At 37.7% G+C, this 21258-nt stretch overlaps 1 protein-coding gene across 1 annotated transcript; it reads left to right on the top strand.

The window, feature by feature from the left end:
- On the top strand, positions 1–19458 carry LOC101847916 (cyclin-dependent kinase 13). The gene is made up of 10 exons (XM_005088872.3): positions 1–1171; positions 5964–6593; positions 7072–7215; positions 8068–8201; positions 8945–9115; positions 9985–10174; positions 10681–10842; positions 11357–11551; positions 12480–12611; positions 14738–19458. Exons 1-10 carry the CDS (start codon positions 417–419, stop codon positions 15861–15863), a joined length of 3639 nt encoding a protein of 1212 aa, XP_005088929.1. The 5' UTR covers positions 1–416; the 3' UTR covers positions 15864–19458.
- Positions 19459–21258: the final 1800 nt, after the last annotated feature.

Here is a 21258-nt window from a genome sequence, read left to right as displayed (position 1 = left end):
CTATCAGAAAAATCTGGATTGCACGGTTAGAAAAAGTAGGCCAGCAGAGCGCTAGAAATTCTGTCGAATAAAGTCGCTAAATCAATTGAGAAAAATCGGCTCATATGCGAACCATCCGCCTTGTAAACTGTCTAAATTATCATCAGTTGAAGATCTGGGTTGTTGATACAACCTTATTGACCAAATTGCAATTAATACTAAGTGATTATGGATCAGTAGACTTAATGCAGCTAAAGTCACATAGTGGCTCGGACAAATAATATGTCGGGAAGGGGAATCATGGAGAAGCTATAAATAACTAGGCCTACACGTACGACGTAGTGAAATCTGTTTTGCCACGTCTCATATCAGAATGAACCATAGCCGGGTTGTTGTATACTAAAGCTGCAATCTAACTTTTCTGTCAAACGTCAATCATGCCGAAGAGTCGTAAAAGAAATGCCGATCCTTATGACGATGAATACGATGCAAGAGCATACTCCCACCTTGTTCCTCAAGGACATGGTTCGTCACAACAGTCTCATGGAAGCAGTTACAGCAATTCAAAGAAGAGAGGGAAGAAAAAGAAAAGTCACAGAAAAAGGTCGAAAGATCGGGACGACAGGCCTTCAGTACAGAAACCTCTTGTTGATTATGATGACATCAGCTCGGATTCTGACATCGTCGATTTGTCCCCGTCAGCAAACCCATCGTCGTCGAAAACGGCGTCTTCAGCCGTTGCGGGTACAAGTCGCTCCAGCAGCCACTCGCACTCAAGAAGTAGTAACAACCACTCGTCTCAGGGCCAATCTTCAGGGAAACGACCAGTGTCACCCGCAACAGCTATCAGACTCTACCGAGATCACAGAAGTCGCAGCAAGTCTCGTGGTAGAGACGACAGCCCACGATCTCGAACTCAGCAAAGCAGATCAAAGGGCAGCAAGAAACAGAAGCGATCGCGCTATCACTCGCCGGACTATAACAATGGATCTAGTCACCAGAAAGATGCCAAGTACAATCCGCCTCCGAAAAGCCACCAAGCAACTGATCAGCCGAAAGCGTATGCCGACTTGCCGAAAGCGTACAGTGCAGGCTACAGTAGTAAAGAGTTTGGTGACCGAAGGAATCGCAGTCCAAGCCCTTACTACAAAAATGACAAGAGAAAAAGAAATTCACGAAGTCCCAGCAATAGGTGAGTTTTTTAATGTTTGTCTTGGTTCTCTCGTCCTCAAACGTTTGGTGAGAAGAGCATCACTGTAGCCTTGTTTAGATTCTAGATTCTAGATTAGTTAACTTTTCTTTGCCTTTGTTTGCCTCCAAAAAAGGAACTTGAATCCAGTCAGAGACATTAGGCTAGGCCTACAGTTACTCTCATTACCTCACAGTCACAGAGCAGTCAGTGTGGGCCTAAAAGTAAAAGTGTTTATTAAGCCTATTAACATTTTTTCGTATTCGGACTCGAGTCCGAATAGTCACTTCGTTCAATATGTCCACTTTTTCTCCTTCATTTACGTCTCTAGAAGATCTAAATCTAGATCTAGATCTAGTTTATTGTCCTCTAGGTTCTATTGGTATTGGAAGTAAAATCAGTAACGAGACCAGTAGTATCACATCAAATTGTAACCTCCATTCTGGCGTCAACTAAACTATAAAATTGTACCATATAGTGCTATAGTTGGTACCCTATAGTCTGTATTAAACAATGCCAACTTAGGCCCAGTCTAAATCTATATTTCAGTTGTCTTGAAATTAAATCGTGAAATGTTATTAATGTTTTTACAAGGCACTAGATCTAGGTTCTAAGAAAGTGAATGTAAGCCAGTTCAATTACAGCTCGAGACCAGGATCCTTGTCTAACTGATCTGTTTTTTATCGGATTTAGATCGATTTTGACTAAGACTAAATGCTTGTTTGAAAGCATTAATTAGATCTCTAGTCTATCTCTAAAGTACTTTAAATTTAAAGGGAAAGGCTGATTTCAAGCTTGAACTTTGATATGCTTTCATTAAGACTTGATTGATGTTTGAGAAAAAGACAGCAGCTATTCGGACTCGAGTCTGAATAGAATATAGCCTTCCATGGTTATTCGGACTCAAAACCTCCAATGCGTTTACTGGATATGAAGTGGACAGGCAATTTGACCTTGGCCTTCCTAGGTTTCTACGGCCAAAATTTTCGACACAAATTAAGAAAAGTATTCGTTATCTAGCGACGTCAAAAGAGGATAACAGTTGCAAAAAAATCTGAAATGCTACACAACAAAGGCTAGGCAAACAGTAAACGGCAATCAGCAATCTGAGCTCAAAGCAGTGAAACAAAATTTTGAAATCAAATCAAAGTTTCAGAACAACAAAGGATTATAACTGTCAATAGGTAGTCTAAACCCACTTTGTTTGACGAGAAAGACAAAATCATTGATCAATTTAAAACCCTTCCAGAGGCCAAAGGGAACAAAATAAGTCAGTCATTCAAAGTAAGGCACATGCATTGGGATTCCGAATAGCCACAGGAGGCTTTTCAGACTTCATGAGTCCGAATAACCACTTCGTTGAGAAAAATCCTTTCAAATTTAAGGCAAGGACATCTGATTCTGATTGACCTAGGCCTAGTGCCTACTCAAAAAAATTAAATCCTGCTCTAGATCTAGATCTATATCCTTTTTTATGGCAATTTATTCAGGTAATTTTTTTTTCCAATCTTCTGTGCGCTTACTAATGTTGCCTTAGCTTAGGCCTGTGCCGTATCAAATTATTTATTAGGGGGTAAATTTGGTAATGGCACTGATCAAAGGTGATGGTGAGGACAACAGCTAACTTGATGGCCAGGCTCTGGGTGCATAAAAAGATCAAAGGATGTGGTGTGGGAGAATAAAAATCAAAGGCAGCAGTGTCACAGTGTGTGGTTGGCTGTAGGCCTTTGTTAGGTAATTTTACACTATTATAACCCCCACACCCGATACATTGCTTTCATGGACTGGGGGTGGGGGGTGGGTGCAACCATAAAAAACAAAGTGGAATCCTGATACAACAGGATGGTGAGACCAGAGAAAAAGCCCTGTTATATCAGGTCCCTGTTAAATCAGAACTGCAAGGGAAGTAAGCATTTGTGGACTAATCCAGCTATTACGCATGCGTTGAGCTAGGTTCATGGCGCTAGATCGAAGTCTGCAGCACACCGCATCCCTCTCTTGCAACACCCGCTGCGTTTGCTTGCAGTTGCTGTGGCGCGACTTGCATGGGCTTGCTCCATCACTGCGTTTCTCTTTCTCTCTCTCTCTCTCTCTCTCTCTCTCTCTCTTTCTCTTTCTCTCTTTCTCTTCACACATTGTTAAAAGCTTTTGTTCCTGCTATAACCGATTGGGCTCCGGCGATGCCCTATTATTGCCGAAAACTTTTAATGGAGACAAAGAGTAGGAAAAAATGTCCCTGTTATAACCGGATCTCTGTTATTACCGCGCCTGTTATATAGTTTCCACTGTAGTGCCTTTCAGGACCAAAGCATTTTGATGCCCAATGAGACCCAAGCCTGTACTCTGTACAACGTAAAAATGTTAATAAAAGTGTGTAGGTTGTAATAGACTAGTAGTAGACTGTCAAGTGGAACAGTTGTCAGACGGTAGACCATCAAGTAGAACAGAAACATTGTGGTAGAACATCAGGTGGAGTGGCACCCAATGCTCTCTGCTCTGTCTTCTAGAAGGATTGCGGGCCGACTTCTGTTCTTTCTAGGTAGCACTATTTTAACATCGATATCTATGGCAAGATATCTGAGGATTGAACAGAAGAAGAAACGACAAAAATTTTAAGTATATTTTTACACCCCTTTCTTCATTAGGTGGGCTTCAACCATGCCTGTCGGGGCAGACGGGCTTAGAATTAGAGAGGTACAATGACAGAGATATATCGAATAAAATTTCTCCCCACACAAGAATCGAACTCTGGTCTTCAGTGTGCAACGACGAAGCGCTTAATCTTCTAGAACATCAGACCTAACACTACTAACAGCTCTTGTGCTTGCTCCTCCTGTAAATGGCTTGAAACTGTTGATCTGAGTACTTTGGGGATCTTGACTCTTCAGGATGCTCTTTTTTTTTTGAGCGACATCTTTTCGAGTATTCATTTTCTTTTGATAAAAATATTGACTTTGCAAGTACATGTACTTTTGTTGTTTAAAGTGAATTTCAAAAGATTTTGCAAATTTTTAAAAGAGTTGATGAAGTGTATTCCTCGTCCCAGAAATTTAAAGCAAAAGCAAAGAGAGAGGGAGAAGTGGAAATATAATAGAGATCATACTAAAAGTAAAAGCCTGGTCAGTGTAAAGAAGAAAGTGACATAGACACAAAAACATCAAATCTGAGCATCCTTTTATTTCCCCTTAGAAAAGGAATTTTTGGAAAATAGGTAAATTTATATCGATCTTTCTTCCGTGTCTTGTTGTCTCCAGTCTTTTTTTTAAAATGTGGATACACTTGACTTTTTAATAGGCTTTGGTCAATGATGACCATTTCCCATTTGATCTTTTGTATAGAGTCATGATTCTAGTGTTTTTCTGGAGTACACGTACCTTGTGAATGCTATGTTCGTAAATATGTTCATCCATGTCTTGTCTGAGGTTTTGTCCGCGAAGTTCGATGAACTTTTTTGTAAAGACTCCCATCTTGACTGTCTTGGGAAATAAGATGGTCGCTAACTGATAAAGACTCCTTCTGATTACCCTTCTCTTCACACCTTTGAAGCTTCAACTTCAAGCCCAGTCTTTATTGTAATTTTTCTTGGTTTTTTTTTTTCCGTACGACACTTTGGGTTGAGTGGTATTATATGCTGACTGTTGTTGTATCTTAAGACCAGAGTAAACATTTTTTTTCTTGGTAATCTGAGTTTTGACTTATTTTCACTCTTTTTCATAAATTTCCTAACAGTGGTGGACATCTTCTAAAGCCTTTTTTGTTCTGATGTGTGATTTATTTTATTTGTCTGAAAGCTATTGGACTCTCTATAGCATGGTGGGCTTATTCTACTTGTTTTCAGCATTAAATTAAAATTTAATATAAGTTTATGTTGAATGGCTGTTTTCTACTGGGGATTACCAGGATTGTCCACACCGTCCAATCTTTGGTTGTGAGGCTTTATTGTGCTGCAAACATTAAATGTTCCATTTTTTTCTGGAGTTTTCACTTTTTTCTCGTGCAACCAGTTAGTGTAGCTGGGTCTTTTTTTTGGTAACACATGGTCCTAGAACAGTGTGCAATGTGACGTATTCTGCCAGTTGAAACTAATGTTGCGTTTGGAAATTGAATTTAACTTCATACTGAATGATACTGTAGTTGAAAAAAGAATCCAAAAACAAGTTTCTGCTATATTATAACTCTTTACAATAATAATCCATCATCTGTCATCTGTCTGAGCTAAGCTTTTAACACCGCATGTTCCATCCTGTCTGTCATGGTCATCCACTGATGCAACAAAAGTCAAAGCCTCTAGAATGAAAGTAAAATCTCTTGGTGAAAATTTTTCATTTTTTGGCTGGCCCTAAAATTTGGAACTCCTTGCCCCTGGCCCCCAGAGAAACAACAAATCCTAATACGTTTAAAGTGATTACTGAAGACTGACTTGTTTAAGTCTTAGGTGTTAGTGGTTCTGATGCGTCTGGTTTTCACTGCTGTCCTTAATGTTATAAATGGCTGAGAATGAATGTTGTGGTTGAACTGGTTCTCTTCTTTATTGAAATGTTTTTTTCTTGTGAATGAAGTATTGCTCTAGTGTCACAGTGTGTAAAGTGCTCAGAGCCTAAGTATTGCTCTAGTGTGTAAAGTGCTCAGAGCCTATACCTAGCGCTATGTAAGTGCAATCTATTATTTTGTCTTTTTTATTCATTGTTTCAAAAGTTCATGCTTTTGTTGACTAGTTGTAAGTATGAGTAATTTAATTTTATTTACTGGGATCTTTGTGTGCATTTTTTAAACAACTGTTTTCTTATGTTCACAGGAAATCGAAAAATACTTCATCTGGGAGAGGTCCGGCAAGTCCTTCCAGATATTCTAAGAAACAGAATAGATCTCCTTCGCCTAATCGTAGCCACAATCGTCTTTCTCCAAGTTCCTCACGTATTTCATCTTATTCCTCGTCCAAAAACAGAGTCAGCAGTAGGGAGACATTCCAGTTTGCTACTAGCCTTGCTTCTGAGTTGATTAAGAAGAGGAAAGCAAGAGAAAATAAAAATCTCAATATTGCGCAAGATGTTTGCTCAGTTGACAGTAAAACAGACTCCCCTGATCTGGAAGTGATAAGTAGGTCACCAACTCCAGTTAAAAATGTTCACAGTGTGCCAAAGACTGATTCCTCTTTTAGAAGTGATTTGCCATCTTCTGGGCCTCAAACACCTCAACCGCCAAGTAGAGGAAATGATTCTCGACATGAAGATGTGGTCATTCAGTTAGAAAATAAGCCTTCTGAGACACCCCCACAAAAGGTTGTAAATGAACGTCGTGAAGGTAAACCGAATGGATTGGAAAGCGATCAAAGACATCGGAACAGCCAGATGTCAACATTACCACAGCTCCCCCTCCCAGATTTGGGCCCTGAAGATGAAATGGATCTTGAACAGAGCCCTTACAAGTAAGTTTTAAAAAATCCCTTTTTGCCGCAAAATGAGTAGAAAATAACCTTCTGATACAGCTCAAACAGACAAAAGGTTTGGCTTTGCCTCACTTGCCAAAATTTGACCAATCTTGCTTTTGGGAGAGACTTGGTGTCAGTGTTGAAAGCAGGTTTTAAGCTTTTAGTTAGACAAGTAGAAATGTAAGTAATATTGTGATAAAGATATTAATGGGAGATTCACTCATGATTTACTCAAAGAGTTCTGAGGAATACTATGAAATACATTATTTTTAAAATCTGAATATCTGTTGTAAATTAAATGAATGTTTTTTTTTCTTCCATTCATAGTGTATTAATTAACACTTTGCCATCTTATTTTGGGGAGAATCCGAAGAAACTGGATGGTAAACATTGCCAATCGGCGAGATGAGACGGCTTAGTGTTAATTATTATGTGAAGGATCCTGACAGTGCTTTTCTTTTCTATTATCTTTCAGTGAAATCAAAAAAGAGAAGGAACCATCCCGCCCAAGAGGTATTCGTGATCTTCCAATGCCACCGGTTGTTGATGATCCTGAACCCGAAGAAGTGGAACTTCCTCCCCCAAAGAAAGAAGAAGCACCAAAATTCAGGCGACCGAAGTATGTATTTAGAATCTGAATTGAAATTATCACTTTTATTTTTGGTTTGACACACATTCATGTGTTATGCCGTCCCAAGGTAGAGTGATGTAACTGCACATTTCATGATTTTGAGAAATACCAGGGAAACTACTGATACTTACTATTGAAATCAGTCACTTGCATAGCGTTACAACTTGGAAAACTGCAATATAAGATGTGGACACGACACCTGCCTTTGACACAAGAAGGATATGGGGAAGATTAGTGTAACAAACCAATAAACAAAATTTTGTCGGATATGTTGCTATACCTGTGGATGGCAATGTTGTATATCTGTATGAAGACAGGCATAGCGAACTCATTATTAAAAAGTTAAGTTTTGAAGTAGGGAACAATGGTCTTTATGTATTGTATGAGTACTACTTATAGAGCTCATATTGGTGACCTATACTCTGACATGGGGTGAGAAATACTGCTGATGATGATACAGCAGAGCTATTATTTTGCCTGATAAACTGTTTGTTTTCCTCAAATCCATATAGTTTTTCGTCTTCTACAAGTTCTTTGAGTGCTGAAAATTTTACTGTATAGTCTCTAAATAAAAGACTTCTTGTATTTTAGTTTGAACTAGATCAAATATAGATATTGGTGTCCTTTGTTTTCGACCTTCCCAAATTGTTAAAACAATTTATGCAGTATTGACACATTTGGTTTTTCTTAGCAGTGCACGTTTTATTGATCTTTCAAATTGCTCCAAAGAACCTTGAAGATTAAAGTTTTTAAAAATAAAATGTGCAAACTGTCTCGGATTATTAATTCCATTGTGTAGGATGCCTTTTTGAAATGTCATTGTTTATGTTCTTTTCTCAGATTATGTCATCGCAGACGTTATAGTGATGAACAAGGTGACTGGAGTGAACGCTGTGTAGATGTTTTTCATATACTTCAAATCATTGGAGAAGGAACATATGGTCAGGTGTACAAGGCAAAAGATATTGCTCTTGGTAAGTTTCTTTAAAGCAATTGATGATGTGTAATAGATAAAATTAAGATAAAAAAATGCTCCTTACAATTCGTTGTTATGTCTCAAATGCCGGCATTTACGTGAACTTTCTGTTGAAAGGCTTGTGCAGTTGCCAGATTAATGATCCAATTGAATTAAATGTAAGAACTGTTGAGAGCTACTGAAAATGGGAATAGAGTTAGTCACAAGGGCATTCCTTGGTATCATGTCCTTGAAGTTGCCTGGCTTGCTTTTTTATGGAAAATTGCCATCATCAGACTGCAAGTTTGAATTACCATTGTCTGCCTTTCTGTTGTGTTATTTTGTCACCTATTGTTATGAACAAAAATGAAAATGTGTAAAGTGCCTTAAGTTTGTAACATGCTGAGATACATGTTATTTTTAATTTCCTGGAGTTTTCAAGTGAAAAGGGAAATAAATTTACGGCAAAGACTTAATGTGTATATAGCAAGGTGCTTTTTTTTTTACATTGCTTTTATTGTGATGTAATTACATTTGTTTTTCATTGCCAAATAAAAATTTATGTACTGAATTCCACCCTCCCAACACCATTACCTTACCACTACCACTGCCATGCATTGTCAGTTTAAAAAAAAAGAATTCAAAGTTGCACACTATTTGTTGTTTTTTGTTTATAGAAATATCAAAGCTTACTAAGCTTTATATAGTTAAATTGTAGCAGGGATTGTATTACTTACAACTGAAAATTATTGTTTTTCACAGAAACTCTGGTTGCTCTAAAGAAAGTTCGCCTGGAGAATGAAAAAGAAGGTTTTCCAATAACAGCTGTGAGAGAAATAAAAATCCTGCGTCAGCTGCAGCACCCCAACATAGTCAATCTCAAGGAAATAGTCACTGACAAACAGGATGCCTTAGATTTCAAGAAAGACAGAGGTATTGATGCTGAAACTGCAATTATTTCTCCTTATTACAAGTACCTGCCTTTAATTTTGAAAGCTTATATTTCTATGCTCAATTGGTTTTTGATGACTTAAACTCAACTGTTGACCATATCGGCACGTTGACATGGTTGTATAAACATCAACAAAGAAAAGGCCCTTCTGGTTTTTGCAATGTTTTACACCTGCTCTTCAGATAATCCAATATTTAGTAGAGATTCGTTTTCTTTAGGGGATCCTTATTTTGTAAATTCGAGAAAAAATCCAGGCAGGTGGTGACATCTTTACACTATATTGGCACTTCCGTCTTGTCTTTTTTTTTTTATAGCAAAAATTATAAAGATTTTGGTGCTTCCTTTGGGGAAGAAGTATATCTGTTTCTTCTTACGAAGAGGAATGGGCTAGAATATTTGTATGCGATTTGGTACTGGCATTAAGCTTCAGCTAAATGTGCCGGGCTCTTTTGAAAGAGATGATGTTGTATAAAAGCAGCAGACTGCTACTACAGTTATAAATTTTTCGTGCTGAATAGCAAAAAGCACACATAAGTTTTAATCTGAGGTCTGTCGTCTTTGGAAATTGTGTGGTTTGGAAAAGAATGAAACCTTCAATTGTTCAAAAAATGATGTAAGACATAGACCATTGTGTTGGAAAAAAAAGAACAAAGTTTGGAAACATAATTCTCCAGTGTCTGAAGTAGTAACAAGTGAGGGATGAGGAAACACAAAATTTGTAATTACTGTTCCTTGTTCGTTCAAAATCCAGAAAGCCGATTTCTTTTGGAAGTGCTGTTCAATGTAAGTGCTCTGCTTTTCTTAATCTTTATAATGTGAAATTTTAAAGTCTTAAATTGATATTTTTCAGGATCGTTTTACTTGGTGTTTGAGTACATGGATCACGATCTGATGGGACTTCTTGAGTCTGGAATGGTAACACTTCATGAAGAACACATAGCCTCTTTCATGAAGCAGTTGTTACAAGGATTGCAGTACTGCCACAGGAAACATTTCCTGCACAGAGACATTAAATGCTCCAATATCCTTTTGAATAACAGGCAAGTATATGATTTGGTACTTTCTTGTTTTGTGTGATTGCTTTATATGCAGACAGTATTTATTCAGCCTACTGCCGTTTTTATATTATGTTCTAGTCCGCGCTGTTTAAAGAAAAGTTGTTGATAGGGGTAACGATGATGAATGCAAAATTGTAGGTTGTTGCAACATTAAAAGTTTCTTTCCCCTAAAAAATTTAGTGGCTCCTGTTTTGGGTGTACTTGTAATCAGTTGCGTAGATTTCTCAATTTGTCTCATACAGCTTTTTAGAAGCAAATATATGATTTTCTTGCATGTGTGCGTCTGTTTTCCTCTAAGGGAAACTGCATGAGATAATGGTTGTCAAAATTGTTCTTGTCTTAGTGCCACATATTTTGTCAAGTGGGTAGTTTTGTGTTTGTATTGCCAAACCTTATATTCGTGACACAGTTGGGAAATATCAAGGCTTCTGTTTATGGACTTTTCTTTCTAAACTTGAACATGTTTTTTATACATATGTTTATTTCAGAGGTCAGATAAAACTAGGGGATCTGGGTTTGGCTCGCTACTACCATGCTGAGGACAAGGATCGGCTGTACACAAACAAAGTCATAACACTGTGGTACAGACCACCAGAACTGCTACTTGGAGAAGAAAGATATGGACCTGCTATTGATATCTGGAGTTTAGGGTAAGTGCACTTTGAAAACAAAGGACAAGTGAGTATGGAAATTATGATTATTTTAAAAGTTTTATGTTGGTTTGTAAAAGTTCCTAATTGTTATATTGTTGTTTGCAATTGATTTTCTTTTGCTAAAACATATTTTCCTGAGAGCCTTTGTACTTTAATTAGGGTTGAGCGCTATATAAATGTCATTAAATTATTATTATTTTAATGTGTGGAAACTCTGGATAAGCATAATTTCAATAGATATGAATTACAGCTTTTGTGAAAATTGTAGAAATGTAAGGAACCTTCTGGCCAATAAAAATACAAGGAAAATGTGCAGGCCTATTTGGTACAATTGTTCGAATTTTTTTTGTTCACCTACACAAGTTAATTCCGCTATCGTTTATGTGGAATTTTGCTTTTTAGGGCTGCGAACCATCAACGCCACACTTGTAGCCAAAAGTTTAATTTGAATAAATCATGTGACAATGCACTTCTCATATTAATTTCGTTTTGTTTTCTTCTGATGTTACAGATGTATTCTTGGAGAACTGTTTTTGAAGGAGCCTATTTTCAAAGCCAAGGAAGAGTACGCTCAACTTGATCGTATCAGCATGACCTGTGGCACTCCATGTCCTGCTAACTGGCCAGAAGTCATCAAATTGCCACTCTTTCACAGCTTGAAACCCAAGAAAGTACATCGAAGACGGCTGAGAGAGGAGTTCTCCTTGTGAGTATATTTTTTTATCTTTATGCTGAGATATCTTCCTTTCTTTCCTCAGAGGTAGAACAAAAATTTTCTTTTTTACGATGGTTGTGTGAAGTTAGTTTATATTGTGGCGTGCATGATTTTTTTAACTGTAGCTTTTGTTTGTATTGATTTAAAAAATTGAGAAGTTGGTTGCACTTCTATTTCTGAGATGAGTAAGGTCAGGGTGCTTGTATGAAATTCACATAGGTGGTCTATGGCCACTACAAATATTTTTGCATTCTATGAGCTTCACACACAAATGCACACATACATGCAGCTATACATTCAAGAACAGAAATTATGCATAAACAGTACTTCATCTCATGTAGTATTTTATCACATGTGTCGATGCATGTTTGCCTGAAATGATGAATGTGAAAAAAATATTTCATTGGAGGAATAAACAAAAGTGGATTTGTGCAAATACAGTGGAACCTTCTTTAACAACCACCTGTCCAAGACAAATCACTTGTACAAACAACCACTTCTCATTTTCTCCCTTGCATTTTTTTTCCTATCTGATAATTTATACTGTTAAAGAGGACCGCCTGTCTAAGATTACCACTTTTCTCCTTGACAATGGGTGGTCGTTTTCAACTGGTTCGACTGTACTTTGATCAATAGTGGATTTTTCACATAGTTTGTGTTGAGCTGTTATTCGCATGTGAGCAAACTTTGTATTATTTGTCTGTCTGACAGTTGTGTTGTGCCATTAAAAGTTTCATTGAAGTCATTTGATGTGAATCCATTGCATACTCCTTTCTTTTTATGTTGATTCCACCTTCCTCTTTTCTGTATTATATTCTTCTCTAAAACTCTGACCTCTCATTTGAGTGTAGATTGTGAGGCTTTCCATTGCTGTGAATTAGGAATATGGGAAGCCATGTCATTGCTATGTGAATTTCAGCATGCCCAAGCTAGCTCTGGATTTGATGGACCACATGCTGGAGTTGGATCCAAGCAGAAGATGTACAGCGGATCAGGGTCTGACTTGCCCGTGGCTGAGAGACATTGATCCAAATTCCATTCCACCTCCAAAGTAAGAATATATAAAAGATTTGTTTTTCCAAAACCAGGGATAGGTTTTGATTATTTTTGGGGAGTAGTTTATTTGGTGTATCCAATTTATTTCCAGATTTCTTCCAAAGCTAGCAAGTGATTATGTTTCCAGAGAGTATTTCTAAAAACACGGTCATGGTCAGATGGAGGGGAATGTGAAGAGTGATAGCTTGAATCTGCTTTTTGGTGATAATGTGCTATAGATCACTGAAAACAATACGTTTAGTATTGTAATGGTGTAAAACTGGTTGAAGGCTCTGGGGTTTATTTCATTATTGGAGGTTTTAGATGCTGAATATAACAATATACCGGAGTAGGTTCCTGCTATGTATTTGTCAGTTTCCACAAATTATGGAAATAGTTTTTTTCCCCTGGGTTGCTCAGTAGGTGAAGATGAGCTCAAACAGAACAGTATTTATCCAACTCCTGCACGTACTATACATGTTGTGCCCTTACAATGATAGGGTTTTAACCACAGGATGCATCGTTTTGAGAAAATGGGATTGAAAAGTTCACGCTTGTATAGCTCGAATGTTTTTACTCCTTATTTGTTAAGCGTGAAGCTGAAAAAAAATTACAGGTCAGATTGTCTTGAACTTCTGATGCGGTGTGCAGGACATCTGTGTCATCAATGTATAAATTGTAATGCAGTTATTACAAATATTGGTTAGTGGTGTGGTTTACTTCTTCTTTCCTATCAAACATCTATCGTCCGTATCTCCCCCTTTTCTTTTTTATGTTTGTTACTCTCTTGTAGCACCTAATCTCCTGGCCCTCATATGACCTTGTGCAGTTGCGAGTGCCGTAAAACCTCTACTAAAACTAAAGTATTGGTTATAACCCTGTCATTGTCATTCTAAGGGTGCGTTATACGCTCAGCAGCTACTTGTGTGTATTGTGCCTTTTATGATGATTTAGGAAGTGACGATCCAAGTCTATGTTGTTCTACTTCTATCAGTATTAAGAACAAATTTTCCCAACAGGATTTCTTCATGATTCAGTTCATGTTTTTGAACTTCTAATGACTGGTTTGTGTACAAGTTTAGTATCTTTGTGCCAGCGATAGTTAAAAAAAGTTTGTGCCGTTATTAGTTATCTGTTTAGAAAAACTCATCATAGCCAGTGAACACTGAAGATCAACACAGCTTGAATGATTAAAAATAATGGAAGTGATTCTTGTATAAAGTTAAGAGATCTAGTGACAATGATGAATCAGTGAAAGTGTTGTTGAAGAATCTGTGGGTTTAGTCAATAATGATGGTGGTTACAACACACTGTTGTCATTGTCCGTTACTCTATTCCCTTGGAAATACATTTGTTCATATTTTATTTCTCCTCGTTCAATTGTGAGCATAAATAGTCGGACTTGCTTTTGAAGACCATGTACCAAATATGCTTGTGGACACTGAAATTTTTCTAGAGACATCATGAATACAATGCTGATGTCATAATTGAGTCTTAATTTCTTCACAAAGACAAAGTTTTGCTCATAACTGATAAACATTTATTTGCTCGGTACATTTGTTTATAAACAGAAATGAAAATAGTTTTCGTTACTTGTTTTTCTTGTTGGATGGATTATTTTCAAAATAATTGCCTTTCTATTGATGTGAAAAGAGTTCCAAGTGCAGTATTTCTGTGTTCTAAAAACCTTTGCATATTTTTAGATGAAGATTCTCATTTTCTTTTGTTGGCACCTGTACTGCTACTCCTGCTCTTTTGCCCTGTCTTATTTCAGCGCTAAATTTAAATAGGTAATCTTGCTGCTTGCAACGTGAGCTGTCGGAACTAGCAGGCTTGAGGAAAAGAATCTCGTCTCATGTCAAATTATCACTTTACAGCACTAGTTGCAGTACATGTCGGCCACTTATCTTTTTCTCTCTCAGTTCTCTAGAAAGTTTTCTTGTCCACTTGTGAAGTTGATGGTTTACATCTTTATGTGTTTAAACTGTTTTGTTATCTGTCTGGCTTTCTTTGTTTTAAACTTTGGTTGACTAGTTGTAAACTCCATGTTGGCATTGTGTTCTTCTTGTGTGAACAAAATTGAATGTAAATGATAGAACATTCATGTTGTATCAAGTCTTGGAATGTTTCTTTACTTTCCAGTTTGCCAAAGGATCAAGATTGTCATGAGCTTTGGTGCAAGAATCGCAAGAAAGAAATGCGAGAGCAGCAGCAATATAAAGATGAGCCTCCCTCAAAGACTTCATATCAAGCATGGGGTGCTAAACCCTTTCCAGTAGCAAAGCCTTTGCCGAATGCTGTACCTCCTGATCCAAAAGCTTCCTCAGCTGTGCCCAAAAGTAATGTTGCAGGGGACCAGAAAGATTTGGGAAAAACATCACACACTGTTCCAGACATTGGGAATGCCAAAGGAGACACCAAAGGTCCCCAAAATCAGTTGTCAAAGTTAATTGGTATTTTGCAGACTCAGCAAAGTATTACCACAGATCAAATTGCAAATAGTTTAGGTATAAATGTAGGACCTCAGACTTCTATGCTGTTGAGCAATCTCAAGGAGCAGCTCATGATTGCTATGTCTAGTGTGAAGAAAAACCCAGGAATGGAAAAAGGTGATGTCCTGCCTTCATTTGCTAGCTCAATAGCGGCTGTACAAAATGTTTTGTCAAATAGCACTGCATCAGCTCTGTCTCTGGATGCCCACATGCAGTCTAAAGACTACCATGAAGCAAGGAGTGTTGGCCACTCAAGCATTTCAACATCACAGTTTGAAGAGCGGGATGGCTCATTGGCCAGTGAGTTTGCCCAGGCGACAGATTCAAATGCAGACAAGCATGCAGGAGTAAAAGCTGCTCTTGCCAACCTTCTGAGCCAGCAAGGCATTGGAGTGAAAATAGGTGGCAGCAAATTTGACAGTTCTACGTCCTCTAAATCAAACTCTCCTCCTGGTAGCCAATACTCTGCACAACCTATGTTCACAGAACAGGGGAGTGATAATTCGTCAGCTCTGAACAAACAATTTGATAATTCATCTTTCGGTAGTTCCTCTAGTCGCCCACCATACCCTCCAGGGTATTATGGAGACCGTTCTCAGGGACCTGGCTTGAAGGCATTTCCGGAAGATAGTGTTCCAAAACAGAGTCAAGGAGCTTCATACTACCCCTACAGAGAAAGACCTGGCAATGCTCCTGGTGTCCCACCTCAGACTCGAGATCCATATGACAGAGAATATACTGGAAGTGGCTCATTTGAATCGCGGCTTGGCTGGTAGTTGGAATTTGTTTATTTAGGCTGTGTTTTTTTTTTCGGGGAGGGGGTGATTTGGGATGTGAAAGATTGACATGTAGTTGTCTCTCAGAGGTATTAAAAATCTAAAGCACTGGCATTCATGCAGTTGCCTTGAACGGGGTCATTCCGTAACTTGTTGCCATCACTAGTATTTCATGATGTTGATGTTGACAGTGATAGTTATATATATTGAATACCTTGTAAATATGTGTGAAAGCAGGGGACACCACTTGCTGACTTGGGATAAAATAAGATTTATTTTAGTGAAAGTTTTTTTTTTTTTTTACTGAGTACGTTTGTTATCTCTCCCCTATGAAATTATTTTGTACAATGCAATTATATTCACTATTGCATTTGAGGTTTGACCTTTTAGAACCATTTCCAGAGGTTTGAGCTTAATATTTAACGGGCATAGGACATGATTTTTTTCTCTAGAAGTATTTGCAAATCTAACAAAAACAAATGTTGAAACTGAATGACAATATAAAGTTGAAAACATAGGCCTGGTTAATATTTATTGTCATAGAGTCCACTTAGAATAACATAGATATTTTATACTTGCTTAGTCCTCCAAGCACCAGAGTGTTATGGTGTCAGAGTAAGACTTTTATTGGTCAGAAATTCCCTGAGATCGTAATAGCATTCATCCCAAATTTTCTTCATAAATTTTCTGAAAGTTTGATGGTTTTGCAAAACAGTAAAATGGGAACCAAATTTTCTTGCCTTTTTGTTTACCTTAGCCCATGTATGAGGGAGCTCTTATTTGAGAAACGCAGGTGTTAACTACTATAAACTAGTGAGAAAAGTTTTTTTAATTTTATTTTTGCGTGTGAACCAGGTCACAAATTTAGCAGGGCAACTTTTTCAAAAAGTTTATAGGTTTTGGACATTTAGAACAGAATCCATACAAAATACTATAAATGAGGAATCCATGGAACTAAAAGCCTCAGTTGCATCCATTCTTTTTTAGAAAAAAAGAAAAGGAATTGGCAATGGAGTGCTTTGTATCGTGATGTTTTTAGATTTTGTGGCAGTGGTTGGATCCACCCTTCATCTAAAGTGTCAGTACCAACTTTACCTCAGAGAGCTTGGTCTTAATTCTTTCATTTCATTTATTGGATCATCTGAATCGTTATTTCAGATGTTGTGTCCTTTCACCTGGCTCCCCCCGTCCAGTGTGTGGGTCCAGTTTAAAAGTTTAATTTTCCTTGAAAACCTATTGATTACCAAAGGCAAGTGGGCTTCGGGGCAAATGACGTTAAAGCTATTTTGAGGACAGTGAAAATCTCAACAGTATTTTTGGCGCAGAATATTTGCCTGGTTCCCAAATACAGATTATCTTCCCATTTTTTAAATCCCATCTACAGTTCCAAATCCTATAGCTTACCACAAAATGGGAAGTTTGTAATCATCACATTTGCAGTGAGAGTGCAGTGAGATAATATTTAATTGAAACTTTAGTATGAATCCTTTGAACTTCGGTGTCATAAAACTATTAAAAATGTTATTATAGATGGACTCTATTGTGATAATTTTTTTCTGCCAACAGTGGGCAGAGTCCCACCTTGATAAATATAATTTTTATGTTAGAAAATAGCTTTGGTAACTGCAGATTAACGAATCGCAATTTGTAGACACCACTCTTAACTTTCACATTTTGTGTTTTGTCCTTTTATTATTATAATTGCTAGCTACTCTTGAACAAGGTTCTGGTTCCCAAGCAAGTTGTGTTTTCTATCCGATGGTGATTTCATGTTTCAAGTACCACTTGGAAAGGAATATTAAGTTTCAGATTTGTGTCGGATCATTTATGGCTTTTATGCATTTACCTTTTTTCCCCCTTACAATTACAGGTTTACGTTAATAAAGTGATATACATCATTTCACTAATGTTATTGACACATTGGCTTTTAGGAAGTATATTGTGTTGCAAGAGAAGTAGTGGGTTTTTTGTTTAAATTTTATGATGGTAATATGGGGAAATGTAATTTGGCTGGGATAAGCTTGAAAAATGTTGGAAAGTGTGATGTGGTTGGGGTGTGGAATTTTTTTGTTTGCTATCGTTAATTTTTGCAGTTGTCTCTTTTATCCGGTGCTGCTACTGAGGCAGCCGTTGTTCATGATTGATGGATGGGATTTACTTCAATCAAGCACAAAAACGTAAAATTTAGAAATAAATACATTTGTCCAACTGCTTTTCTCAAGACAGTGGTGCTAGAGGTTAAGTGATAATATGGCTTGTTTCTTTTCTAAGCGTCAGTTGTTAGGGTATTATGTGCAATTCAAGGGGCTTATTAATTTTGTTTTTGAACTTTGCTCTGATTGATAAAGGTTATTATAAAACTGGCTGACTACCGACAGTGTAGTCATTAATTTTGTAAGTATCCCCTGCAGCTGTTTATTGTTAGGTCTTACTGTTTTTTGCTGTACTGCTGCTTGGTATATTTCAGCAAAAAGATATGACCATGGGCATGGAATACGGAGACATTTATTGAGATTCTGTGGCCATGGTTATATCACTGCTGTTGGATAGTAGGCAGTTATGTAGTAGCCTACTAAAGTATGGTAGAATGCCTATCAATTCACTCTTTTTCTAAAAGGGTATGAGAGATTTGATGTTTCTTCAAATTTTCTTAATCATCAAATTACCCTGAAACTGACGTGTTAATCAAGAAAACATGCAGTTTGTTATTATTGATTAAAGTGTTGTTTATGTACCTGATGAATTTTGTCTTTTTTGGTGTCTTTGAGACATCACAATGTTGTTATGACGTCTGATTTTATTCTCCTGTAATATTTTTTTGTGATGTTAAATTATTTGCGCTGGATTGTTCCCTCCGTGATGGACTCCAGTTGGATGGATTGAATGTACTGGTAATGGTAAATTGGCCCTTATAGCTTGTCGTTCCATTAAATGGAGGGGTATTTGGTTGGGAAGAAAGACCACAGCGGTTGCGGTGCTATGATACAAGACTTCCTGAGATAGCGTTTCTCATGTACGTGCAGAGTAGGATTTGAACTATTGTGCAAAAGTGTGTTGTCATGTGATTTTTTTTTCTCAGTCCGTGGTTCTTTGTAAGGTGTCAGATATTCCATGAAAGACATTTTGTCTCCTTATTCGCAAGGACGATGTCTGGTGTGGCTGCGGAGATTTCTTATTATGGTCTTTTTGTGCATCCCAAGTTGGTACCGTGAAATACAGACAGTTATTTCAGGCAGAGCCCCGTGTGTCCCTAAGGCAGCTTGAGCTGTCTTTAGGCCTACTCTCCAATAGCTCTCTTTGGCAAACAGATACAAAAGTAGTCAAGAAACGAGTCAGGGCATCAAGTGGTGTCAGTTTTATTCTCGCGATTGTGTCCCAGAGTCTTCAAAAATTCCCCATCTACCTGCATGGAGCGGCGACAGCTTTCGTTCTATGGACAGAAATGAGAAATCATCACCTCCAGCCATCATATCGATTTGTCTACGACATGCTAGCTCTTTTCAGCATATGCAGGATCTTCCCTATTATCTGTGGCAGAACGTCAGTATTACCAGCAGGTGGGTTATTTGTTTGTGAAATAAATCTTTGTTCATTACACTCTTTGTTTTTTATGTGATTAGAACTGAAAGAAATTCTGATCAAGCAACTTTCGCAGGCAACTGAAGTACTGTTAATGTTCTTGTGATAGGCAGAATTTCACCGTGGGTCTTGCTCTTTCATTTTGTGCATTTTTGTTTCTGAAATAAGGGAACGAATGGAGTAAAAGTAATTTGTTAAATGATCATAGAATATCGACATATTTTAATTATCACGAGAAGTTCACAGTACTTTTGTGCAGTTGTACTTTTAATATCGTGGGAAAATGACCTGAAAGTTTTTAAAAGTCCTGTGAAGACCCTTCCAATCCACATGCTCATCTCTCTTCTGTCAATGGCAATTTTTAAAAATCCTTTCATTACAACCTCTTCTTCTTGAAAACATGTAACTTCTTTTCAGATTTGTGACTCCTGACTTTTGGGCAGCAAACTTAAATGAGTTTTTTCTCTTTATCCCCTCTACAATTGTTGACATGATCAGTATTCCATCAGAATGGATTGTGCCACTTCCACTGGACCAGGTGTTATTTGACCCAAGTTGGTTTTCAGGCTTTTCTCATAAAGTTGTAGTGGAATTTTCAAGTTCCTGAACATAGTAGCAGATAAAACTAATGAGACCCCTCGATGTGAAATCGAGTCCTGTTTCATAGGTTTTGTGTTTTTGTACAATCGGACCGTGGATCCTCAGCAGTTCGTGGGCAAAATATCATGATCTTACCATACTTGTCTGAAAAAAAATAATAAAGAAGTCGTGCAAGAAGCGAGTATATCTTTTTTGAATGGTCCTTTGAAAAAAACCCATCTCTAATTAATCAGTGAGAACTTTGGCAGAGCATAATTTATACGAATGCCTCTTCAGAAGTCAGCAAGAGTCGAACCTGAAGAAAGAGATTAATTTACAAAGACCACACACAGCTCTTGTTAGTTCACTTTTGATCGGACCTAGACACCTTGAAACCTATGTGCTATGTAACAAGTTCTAGCAGATGACACATTGGTCAGTTAATAGGTAGTAGAGTCTGCAGAACCTAATTGCTCAATACTGAGCTTCTCTCTTGTCATGACGAGAGGTCTTGTCTTGTCTTGACTTTCTACAACCAAACATGTAGAGATTGAAATTCAGACAAAAAGACAATGACCACAGCTTTCCAAGTACACTGATTTATGTGTTTACGTACCGGTACATCTCTATCTATGAGAAACGGTAAGTTTATACTTCACAACGGTGGACTCGGCCGCCGCAACAGCACTTGGGGACCAGCCTGCTGATCAGGAAAGGTAAGGTGTCACGTCTGTATGTTTCAACGATCTAGATCGTGATACACCATTTTACAATGTAGTTAAATCCCCTGCTATTTCATTGTATGCTGTATAGTACAGTACCTCTAGTGGGAAGTCTGTCCTTGAAAGGGTGACACACTCCCGATTTAGTTTTAAACTTCCAAGCTCAAGACACGTATCGTAGCGAGCCCAGTTTACGCTTTTCTGTAGTCTTGTGGAGTTTTGCCGATTTGGAATTTGGGTCTGTAGAACTAGTCTGCATTGAACCCGTCACCGCAATCCCCCCCACCCTCCCTTGTTTTCTACGAGTTTGCATATGTGCGTAACCGAACAGGATTAAAAAGAACATCTGTTCCACGTTTTTAGAAGTTGGAGCTTGGCCAATGTTGAATGCGTCCCCTTGAGACTTCTTTTCAGTGATCATTTCATATTGTCGTTCTGGGTCAGAGTGGTTAAGTATTCTTCCGGTTCTTATGAACACATTGATTGGCATTTGTAGACCTTTTCGTGGCGCTCTG

This window comes from Aplysia californica, unplaced genomic scaffold (assembly GCF_000002075.1).
Source record: "Aplysia californica isolate F4 #8 unplaced genomic scaffold, AplCal3.0 scaffold00001, whole genome shotgun sequence".
Taxonomy (NCBI): domain Eukaryota; kingdom Metazoa; phylum Mollusca; class Gastropoda; order Aplysiida; family Aplysiidae; genus Aplysia; species Aplysia californica.
This window is presented reverse-complemented; position numbering and strand designations above follow the sequence as displayed.

Excerpts from the sequence above, each read along its gene's own strand:
- LOC101847916 (XM_005088872.3), top strand. The coding sequence starts at position 417 with ATGCCGAAGAGTCGTAAAAGAAATGCCGATCCTTATGACGATGAATAC. Across the intron at positions 8,202-8,944 it reads GGCAAAAGATATTGCTCTTG|AAACTCTGGTTGCTCTAAAG; the intron begins GTAAGTTTCTTT and ends TGTTTTTCACAG. Across the intron at positions 11,552-12,479 it reads CTGAGAGAGGAGTTCTCCTT|CATGCCCAAGCTAGCTCTGG; the intron begins GTGAGTATATTT and ends TGTGAATTTCAG.